The sequence below is a fragment of the Mustela lutreola genome, chromosome 11 (assembly GCF_030435805.1).
Source record: "Mustela lutreola isolate mMusLut2 chromosome 11, mMusLut2.pri, whole genome shotgun sequence".
NCBI lineage: Eukaryota > Metazoa > Chordata > Mammalia > Carnivora > Mustelidae > Mustela > Mustela lutreola.
Window position 1 is genome coordinate 89,323,444 of NC_081300.1, and position 19,979 is coordinate 89,343,422.

At 52.3% G+C, this 19,979-nt stretch overlaps 1 protein-coding gene across 1 annotated transcript in view; it reads left to right on the forward strand.

Annotated features, from left to right (window-relative positions):
• Positions 1 to 19,979, forward strand: part of TESC (tescalcin) — a 46,895-nt gene that overhangs the window by 10,842 nt on the left and 16,074 nt on the right. Inside the window, exon 2 of the mRNA XM_059138656.1 lies at positions 10,825 to 10,894. Coding sequence (XP_058994639.1) covers positions 10,825 to 10,894 — 70 coding nt within the window. The remainder of the gene's footprint in view (positions 1 to 10,824; positions 10,895 to 19,979) is intronic.

Sequence of the window (19,979 nt, forward strand, 5' to 3'; positions counted from 1 at the left end):
CTTTAGTGACATGAATGGTATGTGTTCATTGTCCCCCCCCCCCATCCTCCCTTGGGGTGCATAGCCCAAGCGTGAGGCTGTGTGAAAACATTCTAGTGCTGCAGACCTGGGTTCAAACCCCAGCTCTGCCGCTCATCTCAGCCAATGACTTAATCTCTCCGAGGCTCGGGTTTGTCTGTGAAGGGGGTGTGATAACCACCCTCCGAGGCAGGCCCTGGGGTGAGGGCGAAATAAAATGATGTGTGCCAAGCATTTGGCTTAGTTCCCCCCTCCGAGGAAATGCTAGCACGTGGCAGTGAGTCCTGCTGCTATAAGGCAAATGGCAAAGAACAGAGCAGAGCTGTGGGAAGGTGAGCGTCGATGAGCACAGCACAGCCTGTGATTTCGAGAGTCCTGCCCACCCACTCTGACAGTGTTCCAAGTCGTCTCATCGCTCATGAGAGGATCTTTGCTAAAGTCAAGACACTTCATTCTGTCTCCGCTTCTCCTCCCGTCCTGGGAGTTGGAGGATTCCTTCTGGGTGGAAAAAACCTGCCGAGATCCTCCTGAGACCCTCGGTATCTGAGCTTAAAATGAAGACCCTCCCCATGCTGGTCGGGGCCCGGGGGCAGCTCCCACCCAGATCCTGTGGCTCTCGCGCTCACAAAAAGGTTGACGTTTGCGTGTAAAGGGTTCGAAGGTGCTGGAGAGAAGGCATCCGTTGACCTTCTTGTTGCTGCTTCTGCTTTGGACACTAGAGTTGGGTTTGGTTGTTTCCTTTCCAAGGCTGAGGGCCTTGGTTCTTTTAAAAATCCCGGCAGCGAGGCGTGCTCTGTGATGTGCACAGGCTGGGCGCGTGGCGAGGGGGAAGGAGAGAAGCGGGGCGTTGGGCACCGGACGCATCTTCAGGGCAGCGGGCGGGTGTGTGGGGGCAGGTCCTTTCCAGGCTGCGGAGGCTGTCCCTCTGCTCTCCCTCCTCCTCCCTCCGGAGGCCCAGGATGAGTCACTGCTTCGCTGGAGCCCCAGGCAGCAGGCAAAGTGCCTTCTCCCTCCCAAGCCCAGCCAAGCTGGAAGCCAGCTGGGGTGCCCGGTGGGTACAACAGAGTCATTAGGGTCCTCATGATTGCTCTCGTGGCCACTTTGGTGCCTCCACTCCCCCTGCCAGGTCCCCTGCAACATGAATGTGACATTTTATTTAACAGGGGTGAAATTGACATAACCTCTCATTGACCATCTTCAGCGTTTTCCAGCCTGCAGTTCTAGGGCATTAAGTGCAGCCGTCGCCACCATCCAGTTCTAGGACATCATCACCCCAGAACGAAACTTCAGGCCCATTAGCTGCTCCTGAAATCCACACCCCCACCCCCATTTCTGGCATCCGCAAACCTATTTTTTGTCCCTGTGGGTTCACGTATTTCAGAAGCTTTGGGTACATGGCAGCGCACCGCGGTGGCCTTGCACATCTGGCTTCTTCCGTTGTGTCTCCCAGCTCAGCTGTGGGCCAGCAGGTGTCTGTGTGACCTGCCCCGATGAGCAGCGTGCACCCTGTTTTGTTCATCTGCTCACCAGCCGATGGACGTGTGGGTGCTCCTACCTTCCCGCCATTGTGCATCGCGTGTGTGTGACGTGTCTTGTTCTTTGGGGTGTGAACAGCCACGCGGGGGTGTTGCTGTTATTCTCTCCGTGTTACGGGGGAGGAGGAGGCGTTCTCAGGGAGACGGGTTAGTAGGAGGTGGAGCTGGGGACCCAGCCAGCAGCTCTTGGCCCCATGCCATCAGCCCACCTTTCTGTCTGACCCTGCTCGCCTCTGTGTTCTGGGACATCAGCCCCATGCTTGGCTTGAGTCCTGGCTGGTCAGTCAGGACATGGTGAGCAGGAGAGCTATGGGCACCCCAGAAGCCACTGAGACCTTCCCTGCTCAGTATCCTGGGGCCTGTGTGCCGGGTGGCACTGCTGGGGGAGACTGAGGGAGGGGGGCTGGCTCCTGCAAGCACAGGAGCAGACCTTCAGCCACCCTAGCTCCTTGCAACTGCATTTTGAGCACAGAAACCCCCTCCTCCCCCACTGGTCCCCTGTGTCCTGTCCTTTGCATCCACCCTCCGTTCTGTCACCAGGCACATGGAATCTTGTCCCCTGCCTTAGCAACTTCTGCGAGCTGGGGGTGAATTCTGAATGCCTCAACTCAGTGCGTGTGACCGCGGATACCTCCCCACCTTGCTCCCCGTCCCCCGCCCACTCTCTGCCTGTGCTGAAGAACCCCGGTGTCCTGAGCTCCTCCCACCCCACCTCTGCCAGCCTCGCCCTCCCGGCCTCTCCCTTGCCTTCAGGATCCCACAGGACCTTGCCTCCCACCCCTCCCTGTGCACTGGAACTCCCTCTCTGACCCCCGTGCTCCTTGGCAAGCGGACACCACATTTATTATCCTGGATCCCAGCAAGGTGATGCCCATTTCCAATAGATGGTATTCGTGTTGGCGCCCTTGGCCGCTAGCAGGTGCCAAGAGGTGCTCAGTAAATGTCTCTTAATGAGTGACGGGGCATCTGTCAGAGGGCTGAGCGACCCCGGTGGACCGTGGCGGGTCAGTCAGGTCTCCCGCACCCCTGCAAGTCAGCATGGATTCAGCAAAGGCGCGGGTGAGACTTTATGTGCCCTTTGTCCCCAGACTTGGGCCCGTGGGAATAAAGGCTCAAGTAGTCTCGGTGACCCCATATAATGGAGGTGTTGAAGGCTGATGCTCCATTTCTTCTCAAGTCAGATGGGGGAGGCTGGGCCTCCTGGGGGATTTCATGCCCCTTTCTCGAACCCCCCCATCTCCTGCCTCCTCCTCTTTGAGGCTTGTCTCCGACCTCTTGGTCTGTGTGACCCCCCTCCTGCCTGGTGGCCCCATGCTTAGCACAGCAGGGCTGGAAGCCAGCCCCCCACGCCTGACAGGTGGGACCAGGCCCAGGCAGAGACCCCAGACCCATTACATTCCTCCCCATTCCTCCATACCCTGAACCCCGGCAACCCCTTAACCTACTTTCTGTGGCTTGATTTGCCGGACATTCGATATAAATGGAGTCATGCGACATGTGACCTGGGCCTGGCTTCTCTCCGGAGCCTCATGTGTTCAAGGCCTGTCCGTGCTGGTGCACGTGTGGGGTTTTGTTCTGTTTAGGACTGGATCTTGTCCCGCTGGACAGACAAGCGGACCATGTTAATCACAGGAAAGTGAAAGGACGGATAAGCAAAAATTCGAGACAAGAGGAAGAGAGGAATGTCCTGTGATTCTGCCACCTGGAAATGGCGCACTATTTTGTTGTGTGTCTTTTCCTATGAACTCCTGCGCGTACACAGATGTGATGGTGAACATTCGTTTTCCTGAGATGTTGTGGCCTGTTGGTTTTTCCCTGTAGTGATATCCCATGAACGTTGTTCTAAGTTATGAATATCTTATTTTTTTTCAAAGATATTATTTATTTGACAGAGAAAAAGCGAGAGAGGGAACACAAGCAGGGGGAGTGGGAGAGAGAGAAGCAGGTTTCCCGTGGAGCACGGAGTCTGGCGCAGGGCTCAGTCCCACAACCTGGGGCATGACCTGAACCAAAGGCAGATGCTTAAAGACTGAGCCACCCAGGTGCCCTTAAGTATTTTATTTTATACATATATCTATTTTTTAAAGGTTTTATTTATTTATTTGACAGAGATCACAAGTAGGCAGAGAGTCAGGCAGAGAGAGAGGAAGGGAAGCAGGCTCCCTGCTGAGCAGAGAGCCCGATGCGGGGCTCGATCCCAGGACCCAGAGATCATGACCTGAGCCGAAGGCAGAGGCTTAACCCACTGAGCCACCCAGGCACCCCATTATACATATATTTTTAAGTAATCTCCATGCCCAGTGTGGAACCCAACACGGGGATTGAACTTTCGACCCTGAGATCATGACCTGAGCTGAAGACTTGGACGCTTAACCAGTGCAGCCACCCAGGCACCCCTCTAAGTATTTTATTTTATTTTTTTATAAGACTTTATTTACGTATTTGACACAGAGAGATCACAAGTAGGCAGAGAGGCAGGCAGAGAGATCGGAGGAAGCAGGATCTGCTGAGCAGAGAGCCCGATGCAGGGCTCGATCCCATGACCCTGAGATCATGACCTGAGCAAAAGGCAGAGGCCCAACCCCTCTAAGTATTTTAACCGTGTTTCTGAAGGCTGTGTAGTATTCTGTGTTCAGGATGCTCCAGGATTTATTTCAGCCGGTTTCCTTGTGGCTCACCGTTTCCCTAGGTGTTAACTATTTTAGAGTCTGTGATGATGACTCTGCCTGTTTATCTCTGTACACTTGTCTGAGGTCCTCGGCTTTTGTTCCTTGGGACCAGGTTGCTGGTTGGAAGCCCAGATACCAGCGCTGTCCAGTACAAATGCAGTGCAAGGTGGGATAATGCTAAATTTTTTGGAAGCTGTGTATGTAAGGTAATTCTACATTTTCTAGTAGCCATGTTTAAAAAAAGAAACAGATGAGGTTAACTTCAATGTTTTTACTTATCCTCCTATGCCTAAGGTATTTCAGTGTATGACTGGTACAAAAATTTTTGAGACAGTTTACATCCTTTTTTGTACTAAGTCTTTGGAAGCTGCTGTGTATTTTAGTCCCTGATCCTGCTCCCTTGCAAAGGCTTAGCAGTGCGGCTAGTGACTTACTATATAGGTAGATACTTTCTGATTTAAGCTTTTGATACAAAGTAGCATGTCACCCCCCACAAACACACACAGAGATTGGGCCAGTTAAACTCCCACCAGCCACTGTCGGGTGTGAAACCAACCCTCAGGTTGAAATCCGAAGCCACAGATAATGAGGTCACCGTGCCTGTGCACCCAAGTGGCTCTCCTGTCTCCACGGCAACTGTGATCTCCTAGGGACCTGGAGAAAGGGCTGAGAGGAACAGAGAAACAAGAAAATCTTCCATCCTGGGAACCCCCAAGGAGGCCACGCACACGCGGAGCAGGTGCCCACAAGACTGACCCTCTGGGGGACCCCAGACCCGAGGGTGCCTTGAAAGTCAGTTCGTGAGGCCCCAGACGTTCTTCCCACTGTCACTGTCATCTAAGTTGAGCCCGAGCTCTTGGCCCCAGGAATCTGGGTACCGAAGACAGGTTGTTTTCCTCACCCCTCTGTTTTCAATTAGGCATTGCAGGAAGGGTTGTGTGCATGTGTGTGAGCGTGCTCACACTTTGCGTGAAAGCAGCTGGAGGCTTCATGAGAGGAACCCGGCCTATGGCGATTTCTGGTTTATACACCTCTTCTTACCTGTGTGATCTTGGACAAGTCTCCATGTTCCCATCTCTATAATGGGGCTAAAAGCCATCCTTACCCAATAGGATTGATAGAGAGGGTTATGTGAGCCAGAGCTTAGCAGGAGTAGGGCTGGACTCCGTGAATGCTCAATGAATGTCAGCTGCTGTGGTTCTATGCTTAGGAACATAATTAATTTTTTTAAAAGATTTTTCATTTATTTATTTGACAGAGAGAGAGAGAGGGAGAGATCACAAATAGGCAGAGAGGCAGGCAGAGAGAGAGGAGGAAGCAGGCTCTCCGCCGAGCAGAGAGCCCGATGCGGGGCTCGATCCCAGGACCCTGGGATCATGATGAGCCGAAGGCAGAGGCTTAACCCACTGAGCCACCCAGGCACCCCATAATTCATTTTTTTAATGGCTTTATTAAGATGTCATTTACATTCTGTACATTTCAGCCATTTAACATGTACTCCGTAGTTTTTAGTATAGCCACAGGGTTGTGCACCCATCACCACAATCTAACTTGGAACCCTTTTATCCCTCCCAGAAGCAGCTCAGTACCTATTAGCCTGACTCTCCGTTCTTCCCCAGCCTCAGGCAAGCCCTGGTCTACTTCGGATTTGCCTATCTGAGTGTCTCCTATAAATGGAATCATGTGACTGGGTGGCCTTTGTGACTGGCCTCTGTCACTTAGCATCATTTTGAAGGTAACTCATCTGTCATAGAGGCCGTTGAGGAGCATTTTTGGCTGTAATTTCTGAGAGCTGTTTTTCATCGGATCAGTGTAATTTTTTTTTTTTTTTTTAATCTGTGATTGAGTGCTGGGAGCGGCCATTGATCACACAAAGGGAGGTTGCGTGGGGCATCAGTAAGCAGATGAACAAACCTGAATCCACACACTTTCTGCCAGACAAACTGAACTCAAATCCTGGGTCTGCCTTTCAAGTTCAGTAGGCATCAGCAAGTTACCCAGCCCCTCAGATCCTCCATGCGTTCTTCTGTAAAGTGGGAGCGTCTGTCTGTTCTCAGGTTGTAGAAAGGATTAAGTGAGAACGTGTGTTTGCAGGACAAGCTACACCACCAACGATGAGTCATCAAGAGTGATGTTATCGAGATCCCTGGGCTGTCCCATATGGGACCATATTGTGTGCCTAAAATATCCATTTACGTGACTAATAAATGATGCATTGCATATTAGAGAAAATTTGGAAAATATAGATGAATCAAAGCAAAATGAACCCTTTAATCCCACTACTGGGGGAAACCATCACTATTATTTCAGGGAAAATAAATCCAGATTTCCTTTTATTACTTATGCACGTTTGTATGTGTCTACATATCTCCCCCAGCATGAGGTCATGCTGCTCTTGTAGCAAGCTGTTGTGTTTTTGTTTTAAGTAGTCTCCAATGGGGGGCTTGACCTCGCCACTCTGAGATTAAGAGTCTCATGCTCGACAGGTGGACACCTGCTTGGCTCAGTTGGTGAAGCGTCTGCCTTTGGCTCAGGTCATGATCCCAGGGTCCTGGGATCGAGCCCCGCATTGGGCTCCCTGCTCGGCGGGGAGTTTGCTTCTCCCTCTCCCTTTGCCTGCTGCTCCTGCCTGCTCCCTCTCTCTCTCTGTGTCAAATAAATAAACTTAAAAAAAAAAAAAAGTTTCATGCTGTACCAACTGAGCCAGGCAGGTGCCCCAGCAAAGCTGTTTTTGAAGAACATCACATGAGGAATATATTTTCATGTCAGATATGCAATTGTCACTTTTCAAAAGCAACATGCTTTTTTTTTTTTAAATTGGCTAAGTATACCACAAAATATTTGACCAATCTGCTTTTGGTGAGCACTTAGATTGAGTCCAGTTTTTAAGCTGTTAAGAATACGAAGGTGGGGCACCTGGCTAGCTTCGTCCGTAGAGTTTGCGACTCTTGATCTCAGGGTTGGGTTGTTAAGTTCGAGCCCCACATTGGGCATGGAGATTACTTAAAAATAAAATCTTTAAAAAAAAGAATATAAAAATGAGTACATTTATATATATTCATGTTTTGTTCTTGTTGGATTTTTGTTTTTAGGACAAATTTTTGTCAAGTAGAATTACTGATTTTTTTTTTAAATTACTGAATTTTGCATGTAAACCTTTTATTGTGGTATCATGTATGGAAAAGTGTATCACTCATGAGCAAATGTTCCCATGAACTTGAAATAATATATTCCCAGTACCCAGAGGGCCCCCTCCTATCCCATTCAAATTGCTACTCTCCGCTCAGGGGTAACTCTTATACTGACTTCTCTTTTTAAAAAATTAAGACAGGGGTGCCTGGGTGGCTCATTTGGTTAAGTGTTCCGACTTTTGGTCTCAGCTTGGGTCACAGTCTCAGGGTCGTGAGATTGAGCCCCACATCAGGCTTGCCGTGGGTGTGAGGCCTGCTTAAGATTTTCTCTTCCCCATGCTCTCCTCTAAAAAAAATATTTAGAGGATGTCATCATCATCATTATTATTAGAGAAGTTTTAGTAAGTTCATAGCAAAATTCAGGGGAAAGTATAGTTTTCGTGTATCCCCACCCCAACCCAAGTTTGGTCTCCCATTATCAATAATTGCCCAACAGAGTGGGATATAGTTGATAAACCTACATGACACATTATCATTGCCCCAAGTCCACTGTGTACATTAGGGTTCCATCTTGGGGTTGTAGGTTCTGTGGGTTTGGATATATGTACTGTCAGGCATTCCTCACAGTGGTACCCTACAGAATCCTTTCACTGCTATGAAAACCTTCTACTCTATTCATCCGTCACCCCTGTGACCTCTGACAGCCACTGATCTCTCTTGTGTCCTCATAGTTTTGCCTTTTCCAGGATGTCCTATAGTTGGAATCGTCCTGAATATAGCTTTTCTATCCCGACTTCTAAAACCATAGATGAGTTTTGCCTGTTTTTGAACTTTATTTGGTTGGAATCCTAGAGTACATGCTCTTTCCTGTCTGACTTCTTTTGCTTGTTTTTAAGGTGGTTTTTTTTTTTAAGATTAAAAATTTTTTTTAAGATTTTATTTATTTGAGAGAGAATGAGAGATAGAGAACATGAGGGGAGAGGGTCAGAGGGAGAAGGAGACTCCCTGCTGAGGAGAGAGCATGATGTGGGACTTGATCCTGGGACTCCAGGATCATGACCTGAGCTGAAGGCAATCCCTTAACCAACTGAGCCACCCAGGTGCCCCTAAGATTTAAAAATTTTTTCAAAGTAATCTCTGTACCCAATGTAGGGCTTGAACTCCCAACCCTGAGATCAAGAGTCTCAAGCTCCACCAAACCATCCAGACGTTCATTTTTGTGTTTTTGAAACTTACCCAAGTTACAACACATTCTCTTGGTTCACTGATGTATCCTGTTGTATTGTGTGACTACACTGTAACATTTTATGTTCTGCCATTGCTGGGTGTTTTGATAGCTTCCAGGTTAGGGCTGTTGAAATAGTATTGCCATGAACCTCCGTCTGTACATTTTCTGATGAGCACAGGTGTGTGTTTCTTTTGGGTACCTACGCAGGAGCGGAATTGCAAGGTGGTCGAGTATACACACAACCTTGCTGAGACGCGTGTGCTGTAAATGGCCATATCCTCCTCCAGAAAGCTGGTAATTGCCCTTGGTAGTTATCAGCCTCTCCAAGGGGTGGTTTCTACATCTGTAATAGGGATACAGTCCTATCCCAGGGGGTCATGGGGAAGAGATGAGCTACAGTGTGGAGATGGACATCCAGCACTTAGCAAAGCCTCAGTACCAGTTGGCAGTCATAAGGAGTATTTTCTCAGCAACAGTAGCTTCTAGGGAGGCTGGAGAATTCTGAGCTGCAGATTCTTGAAGCGACACAACCTGAGCCTGAGACCAAAAAAAAAAAAAAAAAAAAAAAAAGGCACAGTGGTTGGCTGGCTCAGTCAGTAGAGCATGAGACTCTTGACCTTGAGGTTGTAAGTTTGAGCCCCATACTAGGTGTAGAGATGATTTAAAAAAATTCTTTAAAAGGGATGCCTGGGTGGCTCAGTTTTTAAATGTATGCCCTCAACTCAGGTCATGATTCCACGGTCCTGGGATAGAGTCCCACATTGGGCTCCTTGCTGAGCAGGGAGCCTGCTTCTCCCTCTGCCTACCACTCCCCTTGGTTGTGCACTTTCGTGCGCTCTCTCTCTGGAAAATAAATAATAAAATGTTTTTTAAAAACTCATGGGGCACCTGGGTGGCTCAGTGGGTTAAAGCCTCTGCCTTTGACTCAGGTCATGATCCCAGGGTCCTGGGATCAAGGCCTGCATCGGGTGCTCTGCTCAGCGGGGAGCCTGCTTCCTCCTCTCTCTCTGCCTGCCTCTCTGCCTACTTGTGATCTCTGTCTGTCAAATAAATAAATAAAATCTTTAAAAAGAAAATAAAATTTAAAAATTCTTTTAAAAAATCCCAACAAGAAATGAGATGACCAGCTGGTCCCCAAAATTAGCTGCCTCTGTAATAAGAGGAAAAAAGGTGTTTAAGGCAGGGAAAGCATTGGAAAGAAGGAAGAGGGGGCTGGCTGTTCATCAGTCCAGCCCCCGTTGGGAAGGTTCTGCCTGAACTGTATGTAGTCCCCAGGAATCAAATGTAAGGCCTTGCATGCTGAAATATATGGGCAGACAGGAGATACTGAGTAGCAGGTGAGGGCAGGCTTGGGAGATGGATCCCAGCTCCACTGATGCCCAGTTGTGCAGTCGAAAGTACTCTGAGCTGCAGGCCTCAGATTAGGAGACAGAGAGAAAGGTATCTCCTCCCCTACAGGGTTGTGCTGGGGCTTCAGGGAAAAGATGCAGGTCAGTGTTTCATACTGTGCATCTCATAAGATAAGCCCTGTGTGGACGGAACCATTATGAGTCTTGGAATGTACTAGGGCCCGTCTCATCTGTGGAAGAAACATGGCCCACTGGCCTTGAAAGGGTTCTTAAGAAAAATTCCGGCATGTAGGTTTTCTAGAATGATTGAGATCATACATCATGTACAGCGTAATTGTCCAGATCCTATTTCTTTTCCTTTTAGTTCCCTCGCTGCACCAGATTCTCCTCCTGTGTCTCCCTGTGCGTCTCCCAAATCACCCAGCACCAGCCTGAGCCACTTTTCCCTTCCATACTCCTCTGTCTCGCCATATGAGACTGACCCTCTGAAGCCCCTTGCTCATCTAGGAAGACGCCTGTCTTCAGAAGTGGGAGGGGAGAAAGTCAGAAGAATGGTTGGGATCCCTTTAGCAGGCTGGGGAAGGGGCAAATGACCTGGTTCCCATTGGTACGGTCCTGGGGGCTGCTGTTAGTAGCCCAAGTTGTATCGCCAAGGGGATCAGAACAAATAACCCCAGAGGTGCCTTGCCAGGAAGACTGGGAAACCCTTTGTAGGGTGGTTCTTCTGGTGCTGCTTGGTATTGGCCGAGTGAGGAGGGCAGGGGAACGGTGGAACGGGAAGGTGGAAGAGTGTCACCAGCCTCATGCTGGTAGCTTCCAAGTTTGGGGGTCACTGATGTCTTCCTGTCTTTCTCTCCCCCTCCCCCCTCCTCCTTCCCCTCCCCTGCTTCTCAGTCTCCTCAGACCAGATCGAGCAGCTGCACCGGCGGTTTAAGCAGCTCAGCGGAGACCAGCCCACCATTCGGTAAGGTCTGCGGTTGGGTTCGGGCGTTGGGCATGTCCACGGCCTTTGACGATTTCTCTTTCCAGCTCTTTCTTTCTCTGAGTGTGCAGTGACTCTAGAAGAGCTCCTGGGTTACCCCATTTCCTGCAGCAAACCCGAAGTTGTTGTGATTGTTTTGGTCCCTTCTAGATGAGATGTTCTAGAGCCAGTCTAGAGCCACACCTGTTTCTCTCAGCATCAGGAGTGTCTAACCAGAGTGGAGACATGGCCAGTCCACCATGCCTGCCTTGCCCTGACTTCCTCAAATGGGACGTGCTCCTGGCCTCTGTGCTTAGAATCCCAGGTCGATGTTGAAGGTCTGGTGAATGTCTCCTGACTCTGCTTCTTCTCGGCGGTCCATTCCAGCCTCAGGCAAGATGGTCAGAGCAGCTCCTGGTTTCTATCAAGGAAACTGGCCATCCTACATTGTGTTTTTAATGCTAATCTTGTAGAAGCTATGTAGGTTTAAGGGGAATGCCTTAATCTATACTCCTTCTCCTAGAAGAGTGTGTTCAGTCTTAGATGCTGGTTGAGTTATCTGGAACTAGGTTAGTGAGACGTCCCACTTAGCACGTTGGGTCATCACAGAGTTGGCCAGGAAGCTTGGAGTCAGACTGTAGCAAGCAGAGTTTCCAATGCAAAGTAAACAGCATGCTACCACAACATCTAACAGATGTAGTTTCCTAAAATAAATATTCAAGGTCTGAAGGTTATAGTCTTTGAAGTTCAAAACAAACATTTGAATAATTCAGGGGACACTTTCTCTTAGTGAACAGACTTAATCTTCACCTTAGTTTTATGGAAACTGACAGATGAAATATCCACTTTACCTTGTCTGTCTGAACAAAAGCATGTTGTTAATCCCATACTTTGTATTTTCAAAGCCTCCATTCCCAGAGCTTAGAGTCTCACGGTTCCTGTGGCCTCCTGTCTCAATGTGATTATATCCAAGGCAGAATGGTAGCCAGTTAGAGGTGGCATCTTTAATTCCATCCAAGACACCTGCTAAGCCCAGTAGAGAAGGGAGAGCGAGCCCAGCAGAAAGCCACCTCCCTTCTCATTGGCTGAGAGTGTTACATGTCTGAATCCGAGCCAATCACCACGGCCGGGGCTAGAGATGCAAATTGGCCGTCCTCCCCTGCCCCCAAGCTGTGAGGGAGTGGAGCCTGGTCCTCAGTCTGGGGCGGGGGAAGGGGGGGTGGTTTCCCAGGGCAGGGTGGGCTGAGGAGCAGGTGCAGGGTGGGAACACCGGGGAGTCTAAGGGAAGTGGCAAGGGAACCGCTGCCCCTCCTTCCATCAGAAGTTTCTGGGCCCGTGCTCTGTGCCGGGTGCTCGTACCTGTGCTGGTGAATGCAGCTTACGGTGGGTGACATGTGAACGTGGGGCCTCCTTTCTCAAGATAATTTTCCAACAAGTGATGCCCCCAGGCCTGGACCAAGCTTCTGTGCTCAGGGGGTCTCTGGGTCTTGACTGTTGAGAGCTTTTGAGTTCCACTTCTGCATGTGTTTATAGGATTTTTAGACTTGGGGGAAGCAGAAAATCCACACTTGGGAAACCAGTTGCACTGACATCCTCTGTGACAGGGGCTGTGTGAACGGATGTGAGTTGCTTTGTGTCTCTGAGCCTGTCTCATCACCCGTAAAGCAAGCACAGTCCGTCAGGGTTTGGTCTGGGCCGTGAGCAGATGCCTGCTGGAAGATTCCACTCCGAGCCCGTTTGTCTGCACTGGGCGGCCGGGCTGTCCTCCTACCGCTGCTGAGGCCTCACAGAGCCACGCTGAGGGGCCGACAGGCAGACGTCTGTTCCTGGGGCTGGAGCGGAGGTGGGGGGCACAGGTGGTGTGTGAGGAGGCGGCTCTGATGTCCACGGAGCCCCTCCCAGTTGGAGGTTCTAGCATCCGAGCCCCGTGTGGCCCAGGGGCCCCTCCTGGGCTTTGCAAGGACACACCGAAACACGAACTGAATGCGCTGTGCACACGCTCTTTCCCAGCGGCTGTGTGTGCCCAGATCGCTCGGGAACCTTCCTCATGCAGGCTTGGCTTTGGCTAGTGTGCAGGGCCCGAGACTCTGCATTTCTACCCAGCACCTGTGCCACAGGCTCCCTGAGCGCCCGGCCTGAGCTGTAGTAAGCGCCCAGCAGAGGAGGCCACGGCCTCCTGCCCCCGGGGCTCTGGTGTCCATCTGTGCGGTACTCCCCGCCTTCTCTCGCCCCAAGCCTGTAGCCTCTCTCCTCCGCCCTGCATCCCTCTGCCTCAATCCAGGCTGGCCTTTCGGTCATAGCAGCAGCGGGGTTTCTTCTGGAAGTCAACCTCGATGATGCCCCTGCCCCATCAGTAACCTGTCAGGCTCCCCGGGCCCCTTCCGTCTTCCCTGTGGCCACACACCGTGGTTTCTGCCTCCCCGCGGGACAGCGAGTGTGGATGGGTCTGTGTGATCCCCTGGGAACCAGGTAATCACGCAGGTTTGACTCACAGGTCTGGAGCGGAAGCCCAGACTCTGCATTTCCAACAAGCACGCGTGGTCACGGATCGGTCAGCACCCCCCAGCACCCAGGAGGGTGCCCAGGAGCCCCTCTGGGTTGGGTGGGAGGAGGCTGCACCCCTGCAGACCCTGGGGGGCCCGTGTTGCGGCTCTTGTGGGCACACGCGCCGTGGGCTCTGCCCACCCATCCTCCGCACCCACCCCCAGGACCATCCTACGCGTCATGCTTTTCCCACCTGGCCTCATGCAAGCCCTGAGTGTGTCTGCCTGGTTCCGGGGAGCAGACCCTGCTCCCAGCCTCGGGGCTCCCTGGTGCCCTGAGGTCATGTCTGTCTTCCTTAGCTGGGGTCCACCAAGGTCTCCGGTCTCTGGTTTTGACTTTGTGGAGATCTCCTTGTGGACCTCGTCTCCTCCAAGATCACCCTCCTCCCCCCCTGCACTCCCACCGCCTCCTCCTGGGGTGCCCCATCCCCCCCTTGACGGTGCAGAACCGTAACTGTGGCCATAACGGACAGCAAGCAGGCCCCATGAGGGCCAGGAACTGGGTCTTTGTCCCTGGCCCTGGTGCTGTGTCCTGGGCTGGTGACGTATCAGAGGTGCTGGGAGGACCACTACTGCTTAGTTGAATGAATGGGGGAGAGCAAAGTAATGAGGAAGAAAAGAGAGTTTCTTGCCAATGTTCTGTATGAGCCATGAAGTGTGGAATCCGTGAGACTTGTTAACGCTGCGTCCCTCCACAGGGGGTGCGAATCCCCGGGGAAGACTTTATCCAGGGCCTCATTCGTAGGCATGTTCGTGGATGTAAATGCTTCTTAATTGACTGTGTTTTGTGTGCTGTGTAGCTGGAGCACGTTACTTTAGTCTTCTGAAACCTGGATGCCTGTTCTTCCCATTTTATAGATGGGAAAGTCAGACTCAGGTGCTGTGTCTGTTCCCGAGGCACACAGCTTCTACATAGAGGAGCTGGGATCTGAGCCCAGGGCTGACAGCCCTCTGTAAGGAAGCTGCGGGCATTGCTGTAACTTGGGAGTGGCCTCCTGGGGCCCTCAGTCTCCCTGCTCTGCCCTCTGAGGACCCTCCACACCCATCGTGCCGGGGTGTGCGTGTGTAATCTCCCATCACCGAAGCCCTAGCTCCAGTGTCTCATAACCCCTGCTGGGAGTCTGGTGGCAGCTGCACACAGTGACCGCCCAGCCCAGGGGGAAGGAGGTGATAGACCACAGTGTTTTAGGCAAACAGGCCTGCCTGAAGGGCCCCCTCCCAGAGCCACTTTGTTCCTAGTGTGTCTTTTAGGACTTGGGGAGGGTGATAGGGCAGGTTTACAGGTCTCCTAGGTATTCCTGCCCATCCTCCTAGGGCAGAAGGGGTGAGCAGCCCTGGGCTGGGATCTGGTCCCCTGTACCTTCTCCACACTGCCAAGGCTTTCTCCAGTGACCCTGGGCTGAGCCTTCAACCTCTCTGATCCTGGGCACATCCAACGAGCTGTGGGCTATGCTGGGGTTTTGGAGCAGGGAAGGGAACTTGGCCTCATTAACATTGAGCCTCATGAAAGGCATCGCCTGGGGTCCCCTGGGTGAGGCCCCGGCACCACAGCCTGCGAGGGCTGTGCGAGGTAGCACTCTTTGCCCTGCCTTCTCAGAGAATGAGGTGCCCCGAGAGCCTTTTAGGATCCTGTGGGGCAGTAATTGGGGTGGGGGGAGGGGTGGACACCTCGAGTGCAAAAAGCCCCTTCAAAGTGACCATTTAAATCTGCAGGCTTTAAACATAGACTCCTAGTAAGTTTTATCAGTTGCATTAACAAAGTAACGAAGAATTGAATTTCTGAGTTGGTGACTTTGATAAATTGTCTATAGCTTAAAAAACAAAAAATCCCACGGGAAGAAACGCCAGAAGAGATTTAAGTTTAACCCACCATCTCCTGCCCATGTCTGGTTGGTCCCTCGTCCTTCTGAAAAGGATCTGAGGGTGTCCAGGCATGGCTTCAGTCCGAGGCACGGGAGCTGCTATCTCAGAACCCCGCTGTGTGTGTGTGCCCAGCACCTGATTAAAAAAAGAAAACCAATAAAGCTGCATTCTTTTTCTTTAAGGGCTCCTCCTAAATTGTATATGTTTCAGGACCCCCCAAACCCAAGTCCTCTGTGACCACCAAACAGTGAGCTCTGAGTCCTCTTGGAGAAATGCTGGAATAGAAAATGGTCATTAGATAAACGTATCAGGTACTGATGTTGTGCAGACCTCTGTCCCCCCAGAGCTTTCCTTCCGGCAGGGAAGCACTGCCCCTAAGTGACCCTGCGAACAGATAGGAGGAAATTTCTCATCATGAGAGAAATTCAGTAATTGCCACTTGGCCCCGTGTCTGTCTTTAGTTGGGGCCAGTCACCGGGCAAGTGCCTTAAACAGCAAATGGGTGAGGCCCCGGCATACGGTGGCCGGCTCACCACCCCCCAGAAATAGATGCTGTGGAATCCTTCAGGGTGATGCAGGCCAGGAGGAGGTCTGATTAGATCGAGCCACATTACAGAAATATTTTTAGGTTCATCAGCCGCCGAACGCGGAGTGAATCCTGGAGTAAACAGAGCCGTGCACGTACGGGGTAGACAGGAAGGGAGCGGGGTCCCGTGCTGATGGACACCAAATCGCCGAGCTGTGTTCTTTTTCATTTAGTATTTGAGAGAGAGAGAGAGAGCCAGCAAGCATGCGGGGCGGGTGGGGAGGAGGGAGAAGGAGAGGGAGAAGCAGGCTTCCGAGCTGAGCAGGGGACATGACGTTCAAGGTTGTCTCCCAGTCAAGCACGCGCGTGGGAGCCCCGGTGGCCGGCCGTTAGGGCTAATACGTGCACGCACAGGGCTGCGCGCCCACTGGCCCAGTCCCACGGGTCTCAGGAACCCCGTGATGTTCACCCCGTTATCCCATCTTCCAGATTAAGAAACTGAGGCTGGGGGCGCCTGGGTGGCTCAGTGGGTTAAGCCGCTGCCTTCGGCTCAGGTCATGATTCCAGGGTCCTGGGATCGAGCCCTGCATCGGGCTCTCTGCTCAGCAGGGAGCCTGCTGCCTCCTCTCTCTCTACCTGTCTCTCTGTCTGCTTGTGATCTCTCTCTGTCAAATAAATAAATAAAATCTTAAAAAAAAAAAAAAGAAAGAAACTGAGGCTGAAGAAGACAAGGTCAAAGCAGAACTGGAGCCCCCAGATAGCTATTTTCTTCACCATCTAGGATTTATTTTTGAGTGGGTTTACCTAGGGAGGGTCTTCCCCGCTTTGAAGAAAACCCAGAGCCCACAATGATCATATCGCTTTTCTCTAAGGAAGGCCTTTTAATTGTAACCCATTTACTTTGCTTTTAACCCGTCACATAGCTAAAAATGTCTTTTTTTTTTTTTTTTTTTTTTTTTTAAAGTAACTCGCGACAGTGGTGAGTTGAGGCTCTGCTGTTTTGCTGTCCGTGTGTAATGAACTCCGAGAGTTGATGAGGATGAGTCCTCCCTTGGAAGCCTCAGCCCGCCTGGTGCACGTTCATTTGACAAAGAAAATCCATAGAACTCCCCAGGCGACAGTGGGTGGTCCCTCTCCCGAGCGGTCCCTCCCGTCCACACAGGTGACAGGGAGAGCCAGGCAGGAGAGTCCCTTGGGTGGGAAGGGTGCTGAGATGTCCCCAAAGCAGGACGGAGCTTTCTAAAGGGACTTGATGAAGTCTCAGGCACTCAAACGGACGGTTTTTACAGAGACCCTTTCCCCGGGGAGGTTTTACCCTGACTTGGTGGCCCTTGCTTGTGGAAGCAGGTGGCCGGGCCTTCCGTGGCTGGTTCTGGCGCCCCAGCTGCTGGAGTGAAGGACCGGTGCGCTCCCTCTGCCTCTCCTGGGGGGCTCCTGCTGTGGGGGAGGGGTGGGGCCCGTGTGTGGGGCGCATGGAGAGAGGAGGGAGGGGGGGTCGGAGAGGTGAGTAACCGGAGAACACGTCTGAGCTGTGGAAAGACGCAGGACGAAGGGTGCGTCGTCTCTTGGGACTGGTGGGGAGAGGAAGCTTCTTGCAGGGTTTCTGGTGGCTTCGGGGGCTGGAGAATCTGTGTCTGAGTGTGTGCGGGGGGATGTTCTGTGTACTGCGGCGAGCAGCGCACACCTTGGTGCTCTGCCCACCAGATGCCAATAACACCCCTTCCCCGGGACGACACCAGAAATGCCCCCCCCCCCACATGGCCGGGTGTTCGCTGGGGGTGGAGCACTCGCCACCCTCTGCTCTCTGGTCAAGCGTCACCTTCACCAGGAGGCCTTTCTTGATCACCCTCCTGAGACCTCGTCCAGTTCCCCGGATCTCCATCCTGTCCTTGCCTGGTTTGCTTGCAGAGCGTTCACGGCTGCCCAAGCCCCTCTGTTTTCCCTCTGTCTTCTTTCCCTGCTGGAATCCCAGGAGGGGTCGTGTCTGTCCTGTTCCCCGCTGAAGCCAGCACCTAGAGCAGCGTCTGGACCGTGGAAGGTGCCGGAATCCTTGTTGCTTCCCCTGTGATGAGGACATGGCTGGTGTCGGGAGGGCAGCTGGGTTCGGGCCTGGAGCGGGTACGGGAGAAGCTGAGAAAGCATGTGGCAGGGCGGAATGACGTGGCTGATGCCACCCCCGGCTTTCAGAAGAGGGACTTGCCCAATGGCAAGGGGCCCAGGGCTCTTTCTGTCAGAGCTTTTGTGCAAAGGCACGTGGATGGGAGACACAAATGCCTGGTGCATTTAGGGACTTTTCTTAAACCTTAGCCGTCGCACGAGTTCCCTGGGATCATGTTCAAGTGCCGGTTTGGATTCCAGGCCAGCAAAGGCTCTGTTTCTCACAAACTGCAAGTGATGCTGATGCTGCCGGTCCGGGGACCACACACACTTTGAGTTTGCCTAGCATTGGCTGGAGAGACCCCTGCATGATGTGTGAGGCTTGGCCCCTTGTGCATGAGTCCCGTGGGGACCAGTTTGCCAGTAAGTAGCATCTTGCAGCCCTCATGTGGGGAATATTCCCTGCTAAATGGTGGGGCAGGGGGTCCAGGAGAGTCGGGCAGGCAGCCCCCGAGTGAAGACCCCTCTTGGATGGACCACGGAACCTCGGGGGCCCTGCTGTGTCCTCAGCTCTTGGGCTACTCCCTGCTGGTGGCAGAGGACGGCCCCGAGCCTGCAGAGAGCGCTTTGCGGTTGAGCTGGTGCTCGGAGCTGCCGGAAGCCAGCCCACACCATGGCTTGAGGAAGGGCCCCTCGTTGGTGGTTTCTTAGTCTTTCCTTCCCTTGCGGGCTGGATGCTTCTTGCCTTCTTTGTGGCTCTTAGATGGGGCCTCTAGAGGCTGCGGCGGGGGGAGGGGAGCAGATCCCCAACCAAGATTTCAGTCCTTCTCTCTCTCAAGTAAAAACCTGCAACCTGGAGGAAGTAGCTAGGGTCAGGAAGTATATGGGGCCGTTAGAGCACCATTCAAGCTCCCCTCCCGGCTGTGGGACCATGGCCTCCTCACTTCACCTCCCTGGACCTCAGTTTCTCACCTGTCAAAGGGAGATTATGGGTGTGGGGGGGCTGATTAAGCATGGCAGTGTTTGCAAAGCACTTAGCACAGCCTGTGGATGCTGGTGGGGGGGGGGGGCTCAACCCCCCAGGAGGAGATGTGCAAGTTGTGTGCCCCTGGGGCCTCCGTGGGGAACCTCTCCCTGCTGGCCACTGCGGCAGCATCACCCCTGAGCCCCTCCCCCGGCGTCAGCTCTGGCCCCAGAGCCCTGGGCTCACGGGGAACAGAGTCCTTTCCCATGGCGGCACCCTGGGCCTGGACACGTGCGGCTGAGCCGGTTCTACCAGCCCAGTGGGCGCTGGAGGCGGGTGGGGAGGAAGGAGAATAGGACCGAAACCAGCATTTATGGGACATTAAACCATGGCCAGCCTTTCCCAGGCTCTGGGTTCCAGGCCTGCAGTCGCCTTGTTGAAAAGGGAAGTTGGCAAATATCCGGGAGGGTCCCCAAGGACCAGACAGCCAGACCTAAGTCTTCCTAGCATCTGCTTCCCCTAGCATCTGCGCACTGTCTGTCTGTCAGTATCCTTCTTAGCAATAAGAAGGTTCTTTACCTCTGCCTCAGTTTTCGTCTTTAACATGGGGATAAGCATCTGTCTTATAGGAGAAGAATGTAAAGCTCTTATTAGAGTGTCACCTGTCACCTTGGAGTGCACAGAAGGTTAGCTGCTATTATTGTCCTAATTTTATTTTAATGATTTATTTCAGAGAGAGAGAGAGCACACGTGCGTACATGCATGCGAACAGGGGGAGGGGCAGAGGGAGACAGAATCTTTGAGCAGACTCCCTGCTGAGCGCAGAGCCTGATGCAGGGCTCGATCCCAGCTCCCCCAGATATTGACCTTAGCCCATACCAAGCGGCAGTAGCCTAACCTGAGCCACCGAGGCACCCCGATTGTCCTAATTTTAAAATGACGAACTCACTGTGTGTCAGGCAGTGTGCTAAGCTCCCGATGAGTATTTACCGGATTTCTTAATTTTATCAACCCTGTGACACTATCCAGACATTCCCAGGACCCCCATTCTACAGCTGAGGAAACAGCATTGCCCAAGGGCACGCGCCTGGTCAG